At 39.7% G+C, this 17,268-nt stretch overlaps 1 protein-coding gene across 4 annotated transcripts in view; it reads left to right on the top strand.

Moving 5' to 3' along the window:
* Positions 1-17,268, top strand: part of PHYHIPL (phytanoyl-CoA 2-hydroxylase interacting protein like) — a 96,212-nt gene that overhangs the window by 54,396 nt on the left and 24,548 nt on the right. For all 4 annotated transcript variants that reach the window (XM_085883531.1, XM_085883532.1, XM_085883533.1 and 1 more), the window contains exon 3: positions 14,789-14,963. In XM_085883531.1, coding sequence (XP_085739657.1) covers positions 14,789-14,963 — 175 coding nt within the window. The remainder of the gene's footprint in view (positions 1-14,788; positions 14,964-17,268) is intronic.

The following is a 17,268-nucleotide window of genomic DNA, read 5'->3' as shown; positions in this document are numbered from 1 at the left end:
ATTAGACAAGGTCAGAGGTCAAGTTGACGATTTCGTAAGTACCATTCTATGACTGCTTGTTTGTTTGTTTGTAGGCACGATAACTCGAGAACGGAAGGAGCTACCAATGTCAAATTACACCACCTGATTCAGGAGGGTGATGGCTAGTGCTGATTAGATTTTGGTCAAAATCGGTCAAAGGTCAAGGTCACAGTGAGGTCAAACATCCAAAACATTCGATTTTTGATGGTTTGGTACAGAATCATTGTAGAAACTTCTGGTTTGCGTCGCTGCCTTCTCCAGAGACAGCTTTTATTAGACAAGGTCAGATGTCAAGTTGACGATTTCGTAAGTACCAGTCTATGACTGCTTGTTTGTTTGTTTGTTTGTTTGTAGGCACGATAACTCGAGAACGGAAGGAGCTACCAATCTCAAATTACACCACGTGATTCAGGAGGGTACTGCCCAGTGCTGATTAGATTTTGGTCAAAATCGGCCAAAGGTCAAGGTCACAGTGAGGTCAAACATTCGATTTTTGATGGTTTGGTGCAGAATCATCGTAGAAACTTCTGGTTTGCGTCGCTACCTTCTCTGGAGACAGCTTTTATTAGACAAGGTCAGAGGTCAAGTTGACGATTTCGTAAGTACCAGTCTATGACTGCTTGTTTGTTTGTTTGTTTTGTTTTATCCTTGTCGAGCTTCAGGATAGACAGTGTTGCATGTTTCTCCATGTGGAGCCAAGATGAAAAGGTTTTTGCCATTGCAACTCTGAAGCAACCAACATAGAGTTGGCCAACAACTTTGAGTGATTCTCCTTGTGCCTTGTTTATGTTCATGGCAAAACTGAGGTGGACAGGGAACTTGAGCCTTCTAAATTGAAATGGCAAGTCAGAGCCGATGATTGGATTGCATGGAATGAAGACATCCTGTCCTGCTGCCTGGCCAGTCATGATTGCAGCTTCATTGACATGCGGCATAAGCTTCTTGACAGCCAAACATGTTCCATTGCAGAGTGTTGGTGGGTCCAGATTCCTGAGAAGCATAATGGGTGCACCCATCTTGAGCTCCAGATTGTGAGGAAGCACAGAGTGTTAAGAAATTATGTGGGGTAGTGCATGGACTGCTTCAAATGTGTCTGGAACAGTGTCAACCGACTTGTATGTTTGCATAGTGCCAGGTAACTGTGTAAGAAGGCTTCTATTTGTGGAATTGGCTGCATCATTTTTCGTTGCCATGATGGCTCTTTGGCATAGCCACTTGTGGTCATGGAAGTTATGTGCAACATTTGGAAATTATGCATCTTGTAGTTGTTGAAATGTTGCATCTGTTTTCCCAATGATGTTCATCAAGATCATTCCATCTTGATTTTCAGATACCCTGGCTCCATTTCCCAGTTTGAGCAGGCTTGCAGCAAACTCCACAGCAGATGAATCACCTGTTAGAAGCACTCGCATGTTGGTCATTAGGCTGAGTTTCTGAATGTTGTTCCAAATGTATGAGGCTTTGAGGGAGTCCTGCAGTTGATCAGCTTTGGTTCCATGTGGAATGACGCAGCATCTGTCGAAAATCCCCAAACAACACCAGTCACTCCACCCATTTTTCTGTCATTATGTCGAAGATCTTGCATGGTGCGATCAAGAGCTGCTAAAGCAGCTTTGCGAGAGATTGTACATTCATCCCAGACAATGAGCCGGCACTCCTGCAGGAGCTTAGCTTTGCCAGTACCCCTGCTGATGTTGCAGGTTGGTGCCTATATACTTGCCAGATTTAAGGGTAACTTGAAGACTGAGTGAGCTGTTCTTCCTCCTGTCAACAGTGTGGCAGCAATGCCTGATAGTAGGGTGAATATACTGATTCTGGCTCACTTTTCCCCATGAAAATGAATGGGGGATTTTCAACGATTCATTTTTTTCCCCCCTAAAAAGTAAACCCCCTTTTTATCGCAAGGTATATTTATTTGTCTCCCCTTTTAACCTCGGGACACTTTTTTCAAATAACCAATGCAATAAGATAAAGATTTGTTCAAGTAGTAATGTGATTTGTTAAAGGTGATTCTAAAGAAATATCTGAAACATGTAAGCCCAGGGACACTCTTTTTCAAATAACCAATGCATATTGTTTAGCTCACTCTATAAACTGTTTACTCTCTCTATAAACTCTATAAACTATAGCTCACTGTTTAGCTCACTCTATGAACCTATAAAGATTTGTTCATTCTCAAATTCCTTCAATAGTTTAATTTTCTTTGCACAATAATCCCCATCTAATATATTTAAAAACAAAACATTTGAATCTTTATATTTTTTAAGATACCCCTTTTGTGCCATTACGAAATGATAAACTTCTCTTAATGCTCTTATTTGACCACCTCCTGAGCCACATATCATTTTGAGATTATCGTAAATTGTTTTTTCATTGTTCAATTGATAACCATCAAAGTTTTCAGTCCATTCAAGTATATTTATTTTTTCTTTACATCATCTACCTTACTAATTTTTAAATTGATTCGCTTATTTGTTTTATTTACCTTTGTTTTTAGTTATTTTTTCAATAAGACTTATTTGATATTTTTCACATTCATTATGTTTTCCATTTTTATACCAAGACTGAGATTTTCTCCACTCTTTAGTTTGCTTAATACTTGGTTTGACCATTTATATATTGTGAAAAAACACGGCCGTAGCCCTTAAAAAACCCTAACCCATCTTCCCATCGTTAAAACACAATCTATTTTATACACTTTATCATACAATATCCATATGGAACACAATCTATTCCATTATCAAAAAGAAATCTCTTATCATCAAAGGCTCCTAATGCCTTTTTATTTACTTCTTCACTATAGATGTTATGTTTATAACTTCTTATTGTATTCATTTTCCTATATTTTTCTCTTATTCATCAAACAATTGTAATAATTTCTAAAAGTTATTGATTTCTGTATTACATATTTCTTTATTCCCTTAACCTCTTATCAATCTGATCACCATACTTATAATCATATGCCTTTGCTCTCAATCCAATAAACTCACTCATTACTTTTCCAACCAACTCATCCTTAAACTTACAAATAACCTTTTCATTCTTTTTAGAAAATAACTCACTCTTCTTACTAAAATTACTTGTATCATATACTCCAATATTTTTATTCATATCTTTATAAACATCATCAGTGTTTATATCAAGGATAAAACTCGGTGTCCATATACAACAATGAAACATTTTCACCATACTCTTTCTTTAAGCCATTATACAAATAATCATACATCAATATCTTTGATAAATCAAGAACTGCTTTTCCAATATAAATTGGTTTATCCATTACAATACTTTCCTTTTCCATATGAATAGCAGAAAAGTTCTCTGAAAAAAACCTCTTCTCTCTTAAAACTTGGTTTATTTATCAATCTCGAAGCTTCTTTCCAAGATGTTGCAAATCTAATGTTTTGCCTGTTTCTAACATTCTCCATTTTCTTTCCAAAGACAGGATTATTCATCAATTTATAGAATTCCCCTTCAAATTTTACTTTTGTATTTGTTCTCATATCTGCATTGAATGTGATATACTTTTTAATCCAAGGACTTTGTTTAAATTTTAAAACTCTATGAATTTTAGCGACTCTCAATCCTTCTCTCATAAACTGTTTTAAGCTTCTCTGATGCAAAACATATCCCTCTTTATCATAGAATGTTGTTAATAACTTTTCTGTTGATTTGCCTTTAATATTAAAACTTTTATGATAATCACTTAACTATTCTTTCTTTGGGGTTTTTTTCTCACATGCAAAAGGAAGGTCTTTATGCTTATTATGAAGATCACTCAGGTACCTCAAATCAACTTCAAAATAATAACCTTCTTCTTCCTCATTCAATTCCTCTTGAGAAGAAATAACAATATTCATCAAAGCCTTTTCATAATCCTTTTCTTCCACCCACTCTAATTTACCATAAGGCAGAGATTGAGGCATTGCCCATCCATACAAATTATTAGCATCAAAATACATCAAATAATTACTATCTTTTTCACTGTCATAATTTGGAAGATATTTATTATTTGCTTTTGCATATCTTTTTGAACATACTTGTGATATTCCAACTCTCTTAGACTTCTCAATCATAAAAAGCATATCTACATCACTGATTAAATCTATATCTTGTTTTGTCATTTTCAACATTGCACTCCAAGCTAAACCAGGAGCTGTGAAATAGTGGGCAGGATCTAATCCATAACAGTTTTTATTATGACAGAGTGATATAAAAGCTTCAAACACATCAGCTAACAATAAAACATCTGTTTTTAGATACAAATCATGATATTCTCCAAGGTTCTTTATCTTAAATATTTTCCAAATTTCTTGTGCGTGTTTATATTCCTTATCACTTATCTCTTCTTCATAAAGGTTATTATAGAAACTTTCTTTTGAAGGAAGTTGTGTTTCTTTAAATCTCAAAAATGAATCCATATAATCATAAGGATAAATTCCCTTACTTGTAAGAATTTTCTCTTTACTTTGAATTTCATTCCTTGTTTGAATTTCCTCTCCAGTAAGAATTCCCTCTTTAATCAGAATTTCATCTTTAATCAGAATTTCCTCTTTAGTTAGAATTTCATTCATTGTTTGAATTTTCTTTATAATTAGAATTCCATCTTCAGTTAGAATTTCTTCATTAATTTCCTCATTAATTAGAATTTCCTCTTTACTTTGAATTCTCTCTTTATTCTGAATTTCCTCTTTAGTTAGAATTTCCTCTTTTGGAAAGAATGAATTAAGATTTGGAAAAGACCCCGTGGAGCTTAGATTTGATGCTCGGTAGGCTAGTGGTGTTCCCATAAACTTATAAGAATCTAGAAACCGAATACGAGTTAAATGTTTTGTGAACATCATTTTTGTAAATGAAATATACTTTTGACTTGTGTTTGTTATGGCAGAAATATTCCCTGGTGTTTTTGAAAGTTCATTTATAAATAGATGTGTATCATAGTTGGTGCTGTTGTGAATAAAGACTGGAATAAAAGAAGGAAATTTATAATTAAGATTACAACAGGAATGAGCGGGACCTCTATATTTACCAGTAAGATGACAATGATCCCTAACTTTACACTCCTCAATTTCCTCATCAACAATATGACAGATATTGTTAATTCTTAATTCTAATTTTTCTTCTTCGGTTAATTTCATTGGTTCATTTGTTTCTTTCATGAAGTTATTTAGTCTTATACAATCCTTTCCTCATCGTTTTACAAACTCTTGTGAAGCTTTTTTTCCACTATAATGTTCAAGTTTATTATACTTTTCTCCAACAGATGATTTGATATAATAACAGAAACCACAAGGAATATGATTTTGATATTTATTTGTATGTGATTCTTTTGTATTCGGAGAAGCAGGATTTATCTTTTTAGGATACATTCAAAATCAGCGTATATCACAAATGGGTGCATGATAGATTTATGATAATCTTCAAAATAAATCTTTTTACCAGGTTTCGGCATTGTAATTACAGCTGATTTATGATTACTACAATATTTTGAATGTTGTTCTAATCGTTCTTTTGTATGAAATGAATTAAGACATCGCTTGCAAGTATATATTTTGTTTGCTGTTCTGAATACCTGAGAAGAGATTAATCTTGATAAATTGTTGATGTATGTATAATGTGAATTCTTTCCAATACTAAAATATAAAAGATCAATGTGTGTTTCTTCATTTTTATAGTTGTTTGAAATTTTTAATATTTGAACTTTGTTTGTATCCGTTAATCCATATACATTTATAGAAAGATTATTCTTTTTCTCAAATTTAGGAATATCTGTTCGTAGAATTAGGAATTTGAAATCTTTAATGTTCAAGGTATTCTCATATTTCATATATTGTTTTACTCTTTCTGAATTACAATTTGGTGGATGTAATTGAGCAAGAACAGACCAGAGAAAACATTTATTATCATTGTTCTTAATATTAACAACTGCCTTCTTTAGTTTTATTTCTTTTGGTAATTCAATATAAGAAGAAGCTGAAAGAGGGTTTGATTTTAGAATGTGTATATCTAAAAAGATGATTTTTAAAAATATTAAATCCACTTCCTACCACTGTATTATCAACATCCTCCTCTTGTCTTGATAGTTCTTCATAAACTCCACTATTCAAAAAATCTTGAAATGATGTTATAAAATGAACATCTGTTCTCATATAAGGAGTTTGTTCTTCATCTTGTCTTTTCATATTCATTTTCACTCCCATATAAAACTTTAAAGTTTTCATTTCTTTTAATGTCTTTCTAATAACTTTTTCAACATCAGGTTTCACTATTTCAATTGATTCAGCTATTGATGATGGACTGGGTTCTCCAAATTGAAAATTCCTTATTTTTGTATGCCCTTTAAATGCCCCATCAGTGTTTTCAATATAATAGTCTCCCTTTACTTTCAACTTATTTTTCTTGTGTTTTTGTGATTGAAGATGTCTATTATAACTACTCTTCAAAACATCCTTTGAGCAGATATCACAATGTTTTCTTTCCAACTCAAGAGGAGATATTTGATGAAATAGATTAAATGTATGTTTGTTGGTTTGAAGGTGTTTTTTATAATATTTATATTCGTGATTACAAACATCACAGTACGTTGTATTCACCATATTTATAGAATAAAACTTTGCTTAAACTAAAATTTTCTTGATGATGTCAAGGATGTAAAATTGAACAAAGACAAATATAACAACTATTGGATAAAAACAATTATGGTGGATAAGATGAGTTCTTCAATTTCCTTCAGTGGAAGGGCTTTTAGTATACCTGGAAGAACATCAATTAAAGTATCTCTAACAAAAGTTTCTCCTCTCCTTCTGGCAATATATTCAAAATGAGAAAAAGCAATGAAACAACAAAAAGTATCAAAAAATACAAACCTTATGGATGAAGTTTTAGAAAGAAAAGATAAGACCATCTGTAATATGCAAGGAGAAATTTGTATTTTTTTCAACAACCCTAAAGATGTAAATCCTGATGAAATAAAGGATGTTAATATATCAGGTGAAATGACATTTCATTCAATAGTAGTTAAGGATCATTTTAAAATTACCTTTAATATAAAAAATGTTATAGTTGAATCTGGTAATGAAAAAAAGTATATAGATATCGATGGCAATATTATTAAATATGACTCAATATGCAACTGAAAGTGGAGATGAATTTCAGTTTAAGTAAAGTTTTACTTTATAAATCTGCTCGACTTCCCTGATCCTCCATATGACAAATTTGAGAATTGTCCTGCGTGTGAAAGACGGGAATTAAACACAGAGTCAAAATTCTATAAACAATGTACATTCTGTGATTATCTTCTCATTAATGATAATAAAAAATTTAAAAAGGAAAAGAATTCTTTCAGATTTACACCAAAAATGAATTACTTTGCGAGATTGATTAGAGAAATGAATGTAAAGTATGAGGGTGATAACACACCTTTCCTTACAAGGGAAGAAACTGAACGTATTAGAGAAATGTTCAAAGTATTGTTGTTATATATTATTCATGGATGTGATTTTCAGGGAAATATAAACACAAGATATTGCATAAATAAAATAATGGATTATCTTGAAATTAAACCTGAACTTCGGATAAAATATAGTTTCTAAAAAAGCCAATAATAAATTAAATAACCTGTTTTCCAAATATATAAATGAATGATTTTTTACCCATTTGGGAAAATAAGATAAAATTTAACAACCATAAAAATCTCCACCAAAACTGATTGATCTGATGTCTGAACTCTACTCTGGTACTGAGAGTGATGCGAGATGTCGTGGTACCATCTCTGACTTATTTCCAGTTGTTATTGGAGTTCGTCAGGGGTGTGTACTGGCCCCCACACTTTTCAGCACTTGTATGGACTGGATTTTGGAGAGGACGTCAGAGAGATCAAGTTGTGGTGCATCGTTTGGGAATGTCAAGATCTCTGACCTTGATTTTGCAGATGATGAAATCATCTTTGCGGAGACTCTCAATGTCCTTTTATGGGGCCCTCGAGGTGCTGAATGAGGAGTTGGAGCCACTGGGATTACGTGTTTCCTGGGTCAAAACTGAGATCCAAACTTTCAATGACATATTGGATGCTGCTGTGCCGTCTGTACGTTTTTGTGTTGAGCATGTTGAGGTCTCGGAGAGATTCACTTACCTTTGCAGTGATATTCATGTCTCTGCTGGCTGTGAGCCAGAGGTCAACAGATGTCTGGGTCGGGCCTGGGGAGTCTTGGATTCACTGGATCATGGGGTGTGGCGCTGTCGGTACCTGGGCGGGAGGATGAACGTCCGAGTCTTCAGGTCCTTGGTGCTTCCAATCTTGCTCTATGGATGTGAGACTTGGATTCTGACCAGGGATCTGCGATGGAGACTTAATTCCTTTGGTACCAGGTCTCTTTGAGGAATCCTTGGCTATTGCTGGTCGGAGTTATTGTCCAACGAGCGGTTGCTGAGAGAGAACTCAAATGAGATTTGTTACCTGCATAGTCGTGAGCGTAAACTTCGGCTGTATGGAAATGTGGCTCGTTTTCCTGACGCTGATCCTGCTCACTAGTTTCTCTCAGCGAGGGAGCCTCGTGAGTGGAGGAGGCCAATGGGCCAACCACGTGCCTTGTGGTTGCAGCATGTTGGTCATCTTCTCAAGGAGATGGGGTTGGGCCAAGCATCTGCCTGGGGGTACCCTGGTTTACTGGTGGAAAGTGGACGCAGCGACCCACTGCTCTGACACATGCTCCCATACCTCACCTGACCTGACCTCATGCAGAAGCAGTCTTAGGTAAAAGCATTCAAAATTATTCGGATGGACAGTGTACACATGGCCAATTGCATCACTGACTTTGATGTCTGGCTGGTCTGGTGCATTTTGTCCTGCTCTGTGGCGAGCCCACTTCTTGCTGTCAACATTCCATGTGCAGTACTTTGATATCTGCTGATACAACAGTGTCTTTGCAAATTCATCATCCTGGCAGAGATTGAAGAAAGCAGTGAGATTTGTGTCTTGTGGGACTTGGGCACGCTCACATACATTCTCCTCAGTGAAGTACACTCTCTCGCCATTCTCAAGCTGGACATTGAGATGAATCACAGTGGTATGTCGCTCATGAATTGGGAAGTTCAGGATCCCTCAGATGGCTTCATTGCTGCTAATGTATCTTCCCATTTCATATTTTCCAACCTCATCATGCACAGTCCCATCCATTGTCAGGCCAAATACAGCCATGTCAGATCCTTTGTTGACATACTTGCACACATATTTGATGGATTTCACAGAGTGGCAGTACTCAACATTGATTTGTGCATTGAAGAGCCCTGTGAGGAGTTGACAATATGGAACATTCCACCTGTTGTCAACTTCAATCTCACAACCATGATCTCTGATGGTTGTTGTAAATCCACCATCTTCTGGTTTTCTCCCATGATACAGTGGGTATTCATCTTATTCAGTCTGTGGCTCTTTCAGAAGATATCATGGGAACCTTTTGTTTATTTGTTATATGTCATGCATGGTGAGTTTGGATTGATGCTTCCACAAGGACCATGCACCATCTGGGTTTTGACAGTGCTGAACAGAAGTGGATAATTTTCTGGGTCTGGAAGTTCAACACTGGATGAAGTCATCCACTCTGTGCACATGAAGTTCATCTTGAAACCAAGTCAGAATGTGGGCATGTGGCAGGCCATGCTTTTTCCACTCAATTATGTACATGTAGCACTTGATGACTCCAAAAATCTTTCCCTTGGTGATGACATTCATCAATGCCTTCATTTTTTGTAGGAATACTCTTGCCAGCAAATCATGTTGATGCCGTGGTTTTTGGTCTGGCATCAGTTCATAAGCCACTTCCTCCCAAGCTGGATTGCAGGTGAAGGTGATGAAGACATCAGAACGGCCATAGTTTCACACATGTGTCCTGGCATCCTGAGTGTGCTCATGCATGTAGCGGGGACCACCTTTGAAAGTGGATGGCAAGATGGCCAATTGGCCAACATTGGCAGCATTTCCATCATTGTTCATCGCATCCCTGAGGTGAACATAGTTTTCAACTTGGAGATTATTTTGGTTCTTTTGAATGCTGATGCATCTGGAAAATCCTCTTTTTGCTCTGAAATGCTCTGGAAAATCCTCTTTATCACTTTGCTGATGACTCCACCCTCTGCTGGTACCGTCTGCCATCTCTCAGACCAGCAAGCAGCAGCTTCTTCGCTCTCTACAGATCTGGGTAAAATCACAAACCGGTCCAACACGTGGAACATGCCTTTCAATCCGGACAAATCTCACACTCTCACTATGTCTCTCCGAAAGGTACGCTTGGAACCCCCCCCCCCCAATCTACTTTCTCAACAATCCTCTGGAAGAAGTCCTTTCTTTCAAGCTTCTGCATCTCACTATCTGCCATGATCTTTCCTGGGAAAGCCACATTTCCAAACTGGCCTCCAAAGCCAGTCGCCGACTGGGAATCCTACATCGTGCGAAGTCCTTCCTCAGCCCACCTGAGCTCCTGACCATGTGCAAAGCTTTCATCCACAGCCTGATGGAGTACTGCTCTCCCCTCTGAGCTGGTGCTCCTGCCTCTCACCTTTCTCGGCTTCATGCTGTGAAAACCAAGCCATTTTGGATCATTAGTATATCCCGCGATGAGGCTGAGTCTTTGGGCTTCTCACTCTCTCTCTCACCGCAGGCAGGTCAGTGGTCTCTCTGTCTTCTACCGTCTCCTCTCCATTCTTGCCCCCCCCCCCGCCGCTCTGTCTGCGATTTATCCCAACCATACTTTCGCAGGGCACGCAAGGTTCGCCAACAACCCCCTTCTGGTAAAACTACCAAAATCACGAATCACTGCTCACCTTCACTCTTTAATTCCTCTTTTTACTCACCTTTGGAATAAACTCCCTCACTCTGTTCAATCCCATTTTTCCCTCCAGGCCTTCAAAACAGCTGTTCACCACCACCTCTTATTGCCCCCCATCCAAATCCTCGATCTTTTCTACCCCCGTTAATCCACCCCAAACCCACCTCCTTCAAATTCCCTGCTTTCCTTCCTGAAAGTCCCTGTTAACGTCCATCTTGTATTCCCCATGTTCCCTGCCCCATCCCTCTCCCTTCCACAGATCTCCTAATGTCTCTGTTCCCCACTGTTTTGTCCTTCCCTCTCCTGCCCCTCTTGTCTCATGGCTCCCTTGCTGTGCGTTGTGTGTTTGCTCTCATATGAGCCTCGAGAAGGTATACAATTTTTTTTTTTATCATAATAATAATGAATCTCAGCCTTTACCTTAATTTTGGCATACATGTCCACACCAAATTCGTGGAAGAGATCTTTGCAACACAAGATGTGATTGAAATTACCAGCTCTTACCCTCATCCTGAAGCCATAAAAGTCCATGGCAGAAATGTTATTTTCACTTGGCGGTCCTGTTGCTGGATCTGTTTGTTGCAGTTTAATATCATATCCATCACCCTGCCAGAAAATTAGTGGATACTGAAGTTCATCATATGATGGGTGTGGCTCAGCAATTCTCTAGAGGGAGTTGTTTCTGAGTTGCAGCACAATGTCTCGATTGCCATGTTGTTCACCAGCCAGGATGACAACCACTTCTGATGTGGAGGGAGCAATGAAGCGCTGCTCATGCTCCCCATCTGGAGTTTTGTCTGAATGAATGATAATTTTGTACTCAGGTGTCATTTTCTCCATGGCACACTTGAGACTCCGAACATAATGCTTTTCCTTGTGGAGCATCTCTTGCATCTGCAACACCACCTCCAGCATGGTTTGAATGACATTGTTGCAGCGCTGTTCAGCCTGCTTTGTATTATTACCAATGAAGTATATCTGCAGGAATTTGGGCTCTTCATTTGGTCGTGGCTGGGACTGCCAATCTGATGATGAACCAGTCCATGCACTTGAAATGTGAGCATGGAGCCAAATTCTGTGATCTCTTTTGTGGTGCTGAAAGATGTCATGTTGAAGCACGAGTTATATCTTCTGATATTGCTTTGGAAATGACTTGCATTTGGAGTGTTGACTGCAAACAATGTAAGAAGAGGTTCAGGAGCATTAATTTGGGGGCAGTCAAACCTTGCCACCATTGCAGCATATCCTTGGAGCTTCTAATGTCCATTTCATGGCATCACAGTGCCTGCAAGTAATTGACATCGAGCCAATAGCAACAAATGGATCAGAAGCATAATCCAAGGCTGGATTGTAGGAGATTGCAGACTTTCTTTTCCCCTCCAGGGCTGTTTCCAGGATGTAGCTATTCCTGTTGCATTTGCCTCTCGTCATCTTTCTTGCTCTTGAGGAGTTCCAGCTACTCTGGATGCAGCCATTGCTTCTGCGTTTGCTTCTCGTCTTGCTTCTTTCTCTTGAGGCGTTTCAGCTGCTCTGGATGCAGCCACTGCTGCCACAATTGCTTCTCGTCTTGCTTCTTTTTGTTGAAGAGTTGGGGCTGCTCTCGATGCAGGTTTTGCAAGTCGTTTTTTGTCAAGTTCACTTCTTGTACATTTTCTTCTTTTGGTTGGAGCCATATCCTGCAAAATAAAGGAGGGAGACAGGGTGAAGGGGAAAACGAGGAAGGGGGAGGAGAGCAATGCCTTACCACACGTCACAATACACTGCGGTAGGGAAGGGGGGGGGTGCAACGAGGGTGGAGGGGGGGGTGGATATATATATATATATATATATATATATATATATATATATATATATATATATATATATATATATATATATATATATATATATATATATATACACGCACACACACACACACACACACACACACACACACACACACACACACACACACACACACACACACACACACACACACACGTGTATGTCTAAGAGTTTTCCCATTTTGAAACACTCCAGCGGAGTCATGCTGGGTCAGGCCATTTTGACAGGGACATTCCCCCAAATAGGTAAGAGGTGTTCTGATTGAATCTGAACAGTGGTGGTTCCAGGTAGGACAGTGGTTCAATCATTCGAGGAATGATCAGATGGTTCAGATCGTTGTTGTAACGCCACTTACCAAGGTTAGGGTTATGGTTATGGGTGTGAGTGTATAACGTAGGTGTCTACCGGCCACCTGAAGGAGTACAGATCACACCTGCAGAACATAAGGCCAAAAGCTTACTTGAGCTTGGTTTTCACCACACACACACAAACCATCAAAGCCTGGCCTTACAATCATTTGGACTTTTTGGATTTTAAACAGGAAGTGTCAGAACCTGGGTTTGAATATCAACTACATTGCCATTGTAAGCAGAGCATTGCTAATTTTTTATTTTTATTTTTAAACGAGAAATTACTGAAATGAAAACGAAGCTACGATCAGAGCTGAGTCGAGTGCGGCCTTCCAACCTCGGGCAGCCCAGACTATTCATCTTCAATCCTCTTCATTCAAATGCAGCACAAGTCTGTGGGGGCATCATTGGGCATCAAACCGAGCATCATTGGTTGAGGAGGCGGCTGTGTCTCTGATGCAGTGCCATCTGCTGGTTACGGCAGTAATTTGTAATTTGCCAGGGTGCTGGTGCTGGTGTTGGTGTTGGCGATGGTGAAGGACACTGTGAGATCGTTAACATCCGCCAACTAATTTCCATCAGACAGGTTCTTGTACAGTGTAAAGCAAGCTGTAAATCCAAATGTCAGTTTTTCCAATTGGAATTTTAAAATCAAAGGAATGCATTTTTGTTCCGTTAATAAATAATGGACTCGATGTGGGTATTATCTAGCGTGACAACATTTGTTGTGCAAGTCCTCCATATTTCATTTCATTTTCCTCTACAATTCCCTGTAGTCACTGTGGAATCACATAAGACCTGAAATTTGAGCGTTATCGAGCAGGTTACCCTTTGGTATCGAGTAGGTCACCCTTTGTTATCGAGTCGGTCACCCTTTGTTATCAAGCAGGTTATTCTTTAAAGGATCCTTTAAAGGAAAAACCGAGCTGTTTCATTTGATGGTGTTGAAAAGTAAACTGGCCATTCCCACCAGTTCCCTGACCTGAAATGATCAGATGGATTGGCCATTTCCATTGGTTCGCTTACCTGGAATGATCTGATGGATTGGCCATTTCCATTGGTTCACGTACCTGGAATGATCTGATCGATTGGCCATTCCCATTGGTTCGCCTACCTGGAATGATCTGATGGATTTGCCATTTCCATTGGTTCGCCTACCTGGAATGATCTGATGGATTTGCCATTTCCATTGGTTCGCCTACCTGGAATGATCTGATGGATTGGCCATTCCCATTGGCTCACCTACCTGGAATGATCTGATGGATTGGCCATTCCCACTGGTTCGTCTACGTGGAATGATTGGGTGCATTAGATAGTCTCGGAAATTGAAGAGATCAAATTCGTTCTTGATTGGATAAAATTTTCCACTCTATTCGGTTCACAAAAATGATGTATGGAGGAAATGCCAAATAAATAATAAGTAATTGTATTGGTAGTTTTTTTGAGGGCATCATTCTATTCCCATCTCGGCTGTGCTTGTGATACACCATCCATCATCTATCCCTTATCTCAAACTGCATTCAGAGTTCACAAACTTTATATCAGACTCATGATCTTCATATTTGTAGGTCCTGGGGGAGATTAGATATACATTGCCCATAGAAGTGAAAGGAATTGTAAACAAATGAAATAGATGACATGTCGGGCATGCTGTGTGCATACCATGTGTACCATTGAACCATTTGCAGGCCTTTCACCGTTTTAGCAGCCATTAGCACAGTTCAATGATTATCACAATATTTATCTGATATATGTTCATACATCTTGCAGGACGTCCCCACAAAGCTCGTTGCGAAGGCTGTACCTTTACCCATGACTGTGCGAGGTCACTGGTTCCTGAGTCCACGCACGGAGTACACACTAGCCGTACAGACGGCCTGCAAACAGAGCGACGGAGACTACCTCGTGTCTGAGTGGAGTGCGATTGTAGAATTCTGCACTGCCGGTAAGTATTCTGGGCATTGGTGTGTGAAACCAGCATATATGGAGATAACAACTTATGACATAAACATACACACACAAACACACAAACACACAAACACACAAACACACAAACACACAAACACACAAACACACAAACACACAAACACACACGTACACACAGACACAGACGGAGGTGAATGCTTTGATTATTGATTATTATATAATGGTGAATGACACGTACACACATTATGCGGACAACAAAACGAATTTCCATACCGGATCGGTCGAGGCCCGGGTTACCAACGACCGCCACCGGTACCGGTGGTCAGCAGGGTACCAGTGGAAATTGTGCTACTGCTGGGCGAAGGAGAAGAAGGAGACGGGGAAGGTGAGTCCGGAGGCAGTGGGAGAGGGGGAAGGGTAGAAGTGTGGAGGTGAGAGTTGGAACTCTGAATGTTGGGACGATGACTGGCAAAGGGCAAGAGTTGGCTGATATGATGGAGAGAAGAAAGGTGGACATACTGTGTGTACAAGAGACCAAGTGGATGGGAAGTAAGGCTAGGAGCATTGGAGGTGGTTTAAAACTGTTCTACCATGGTGTGGATGGGAGGAGAAATGGTGTCGGGATAATCCTGAAGGAAGATCATGTCAAGAGGGTATTGGAGGTGAGGAGGGTGTCTGACCGAGTGATGAGTGTGAAGTTGGAAATTGAAGGGGTGATGATGAATGTCATCAGTGCATATGCCCCACATATGGGGTGTGAGATGGAATATAAAGAAGATTTCTGGAGTGAGTTAGATGAAGTGGTGGAGAGTGTATCCAAGGATGAAAGAGTGGTGATTGGAGCAGATTTCAATGGACATGTTGGGGAAGGGAATAAAGAGGATGAGGAGGTGATGGGGAGGTACGGTCTCAACAAGAGAAATGTGGAAGGGCAAATGGTGGTAGAGTTTGCAAAAAGAATGGAAATGGCAGTGGTAAACACGTATTTCAAGAAGGAGGAACACATGGTGACATACAAGAGTGGAGGAAAGTGCACACAGGTGGATTACATCTTAAGTAGGAGATGCAACCTGAAAGAGATTAGTGACTGCAAGGTTGTGGCAGTGGAGAGTGTAGCTCGACAGCATCGATTGGTGGTCTGTAGGATGACTTTAGAGGTGAGGTTGAGGAAGAGAGTGAGGGCTGAACCAAGGACCAGATGGTGGAAGCTGAAGGAGGAAGACTGTTGCGTGAAATTTAGGGAGGAGGTGAGACAAGCGTTGGATGGTGGTAAAGATGGGTGGGATGATTGGGCAACGACAGCAGAAGTTGTGAGGGAGATAGCTAGGAAGGTACTTGGTGTGACATCTGGACAGAGGAAGGAAGATAAGGAGACTTGGTGGTGGAATGAGGAAGTACAGGAAAGTATAAGGAAGAAGGGGTTGGCGAAAAAGAAGTGGGATAGTCAGAGAGATGAAGAAAGTCGGCAGGAGTATAAGGAGTGGCGTCGAAAAGCAAAAAGAGAGGTGGCTAAGGCCAAGGAAAAGGCATATGACGAGCTGTATGAGAAGTTGGATACAAAAGAAGGGGAAAAGGATTTATACCGATTGGCAAGACAGAGGGACCGAGCTGGGAAGGATGTGCTGCAGGTTAGGGTAATAAAGGACGCACTGGGAATGTGCTGACGAGCGAGGAGAGTGTGTTGAGAAGGTGGATGGAGTACTTTGAGGAGCTGATGAATGAAGAAAATGAGAGAGAGAAGGTTGGAAGAGGTGGAGATAGTGAATCTGGAAGTGGGGTGGATCAGTAAGGATGAAGTGAGGACTGCTATGAAGAAGATGAAAAGTGGAAAGGCGGTTGGCCCAGATGGTATACCAGTGGAGGCATGGAAGTGCTTAGGAGAGATGGCAGTGGGGTTGTTAACCAGATTGTTTAATAAAGTCTTGGAAAGTGAGAGGATGCCGGAGGAGTGGAGATTAAGTGTACTGGTTCCGATTTTCAAGAATAAGGGTGATGTGCAGAGCTGTGGAAATTACAGAGGGATAAAGTTGTTAAGCCACACCATGAAGTTGTGGGAAAGAGTAGTGGAAGCTCGGTTGAGAGGAGAGGTGATGATCTGTGAGCAGCAATATGGGTTTATGCCAGGAAAGAGCACCACTGATGCGATGTTTGCTTTGAGAATGTTGATGGAGAAGTATAGGGAAGACCAGAAGGAGTTACATTGTGTGTTTGTGGATTGAGAGAAAGCTTATGATAGGGTGCCAAGAGAGGAGTTGTGGTATTGTATGAGGAAGTCGGGAGTGTTGGAGAAGTATGTGAGGATCGTGCAGGATATGTATGAGGAC

Source organism: Eptatretus burgeri, chromosome 5, assembly GCF_056783735.1.
Source record: "Eptatretus burgeri isolate ZD-2024b chromosome 5, Ebu_testis_v1, whole genome shotgun sequence".
Lineage (NCBI taxonomy): Eukaryota > Metazoa > Chordata > Myxini > Myxiniformes > Myxinidae > Eptatretus > Eptatretus burgeri.
Note: the sequence above shows the minus strand (reverse complement) of the source record. Positions and strands in the feature narration are given on the sequence as shown.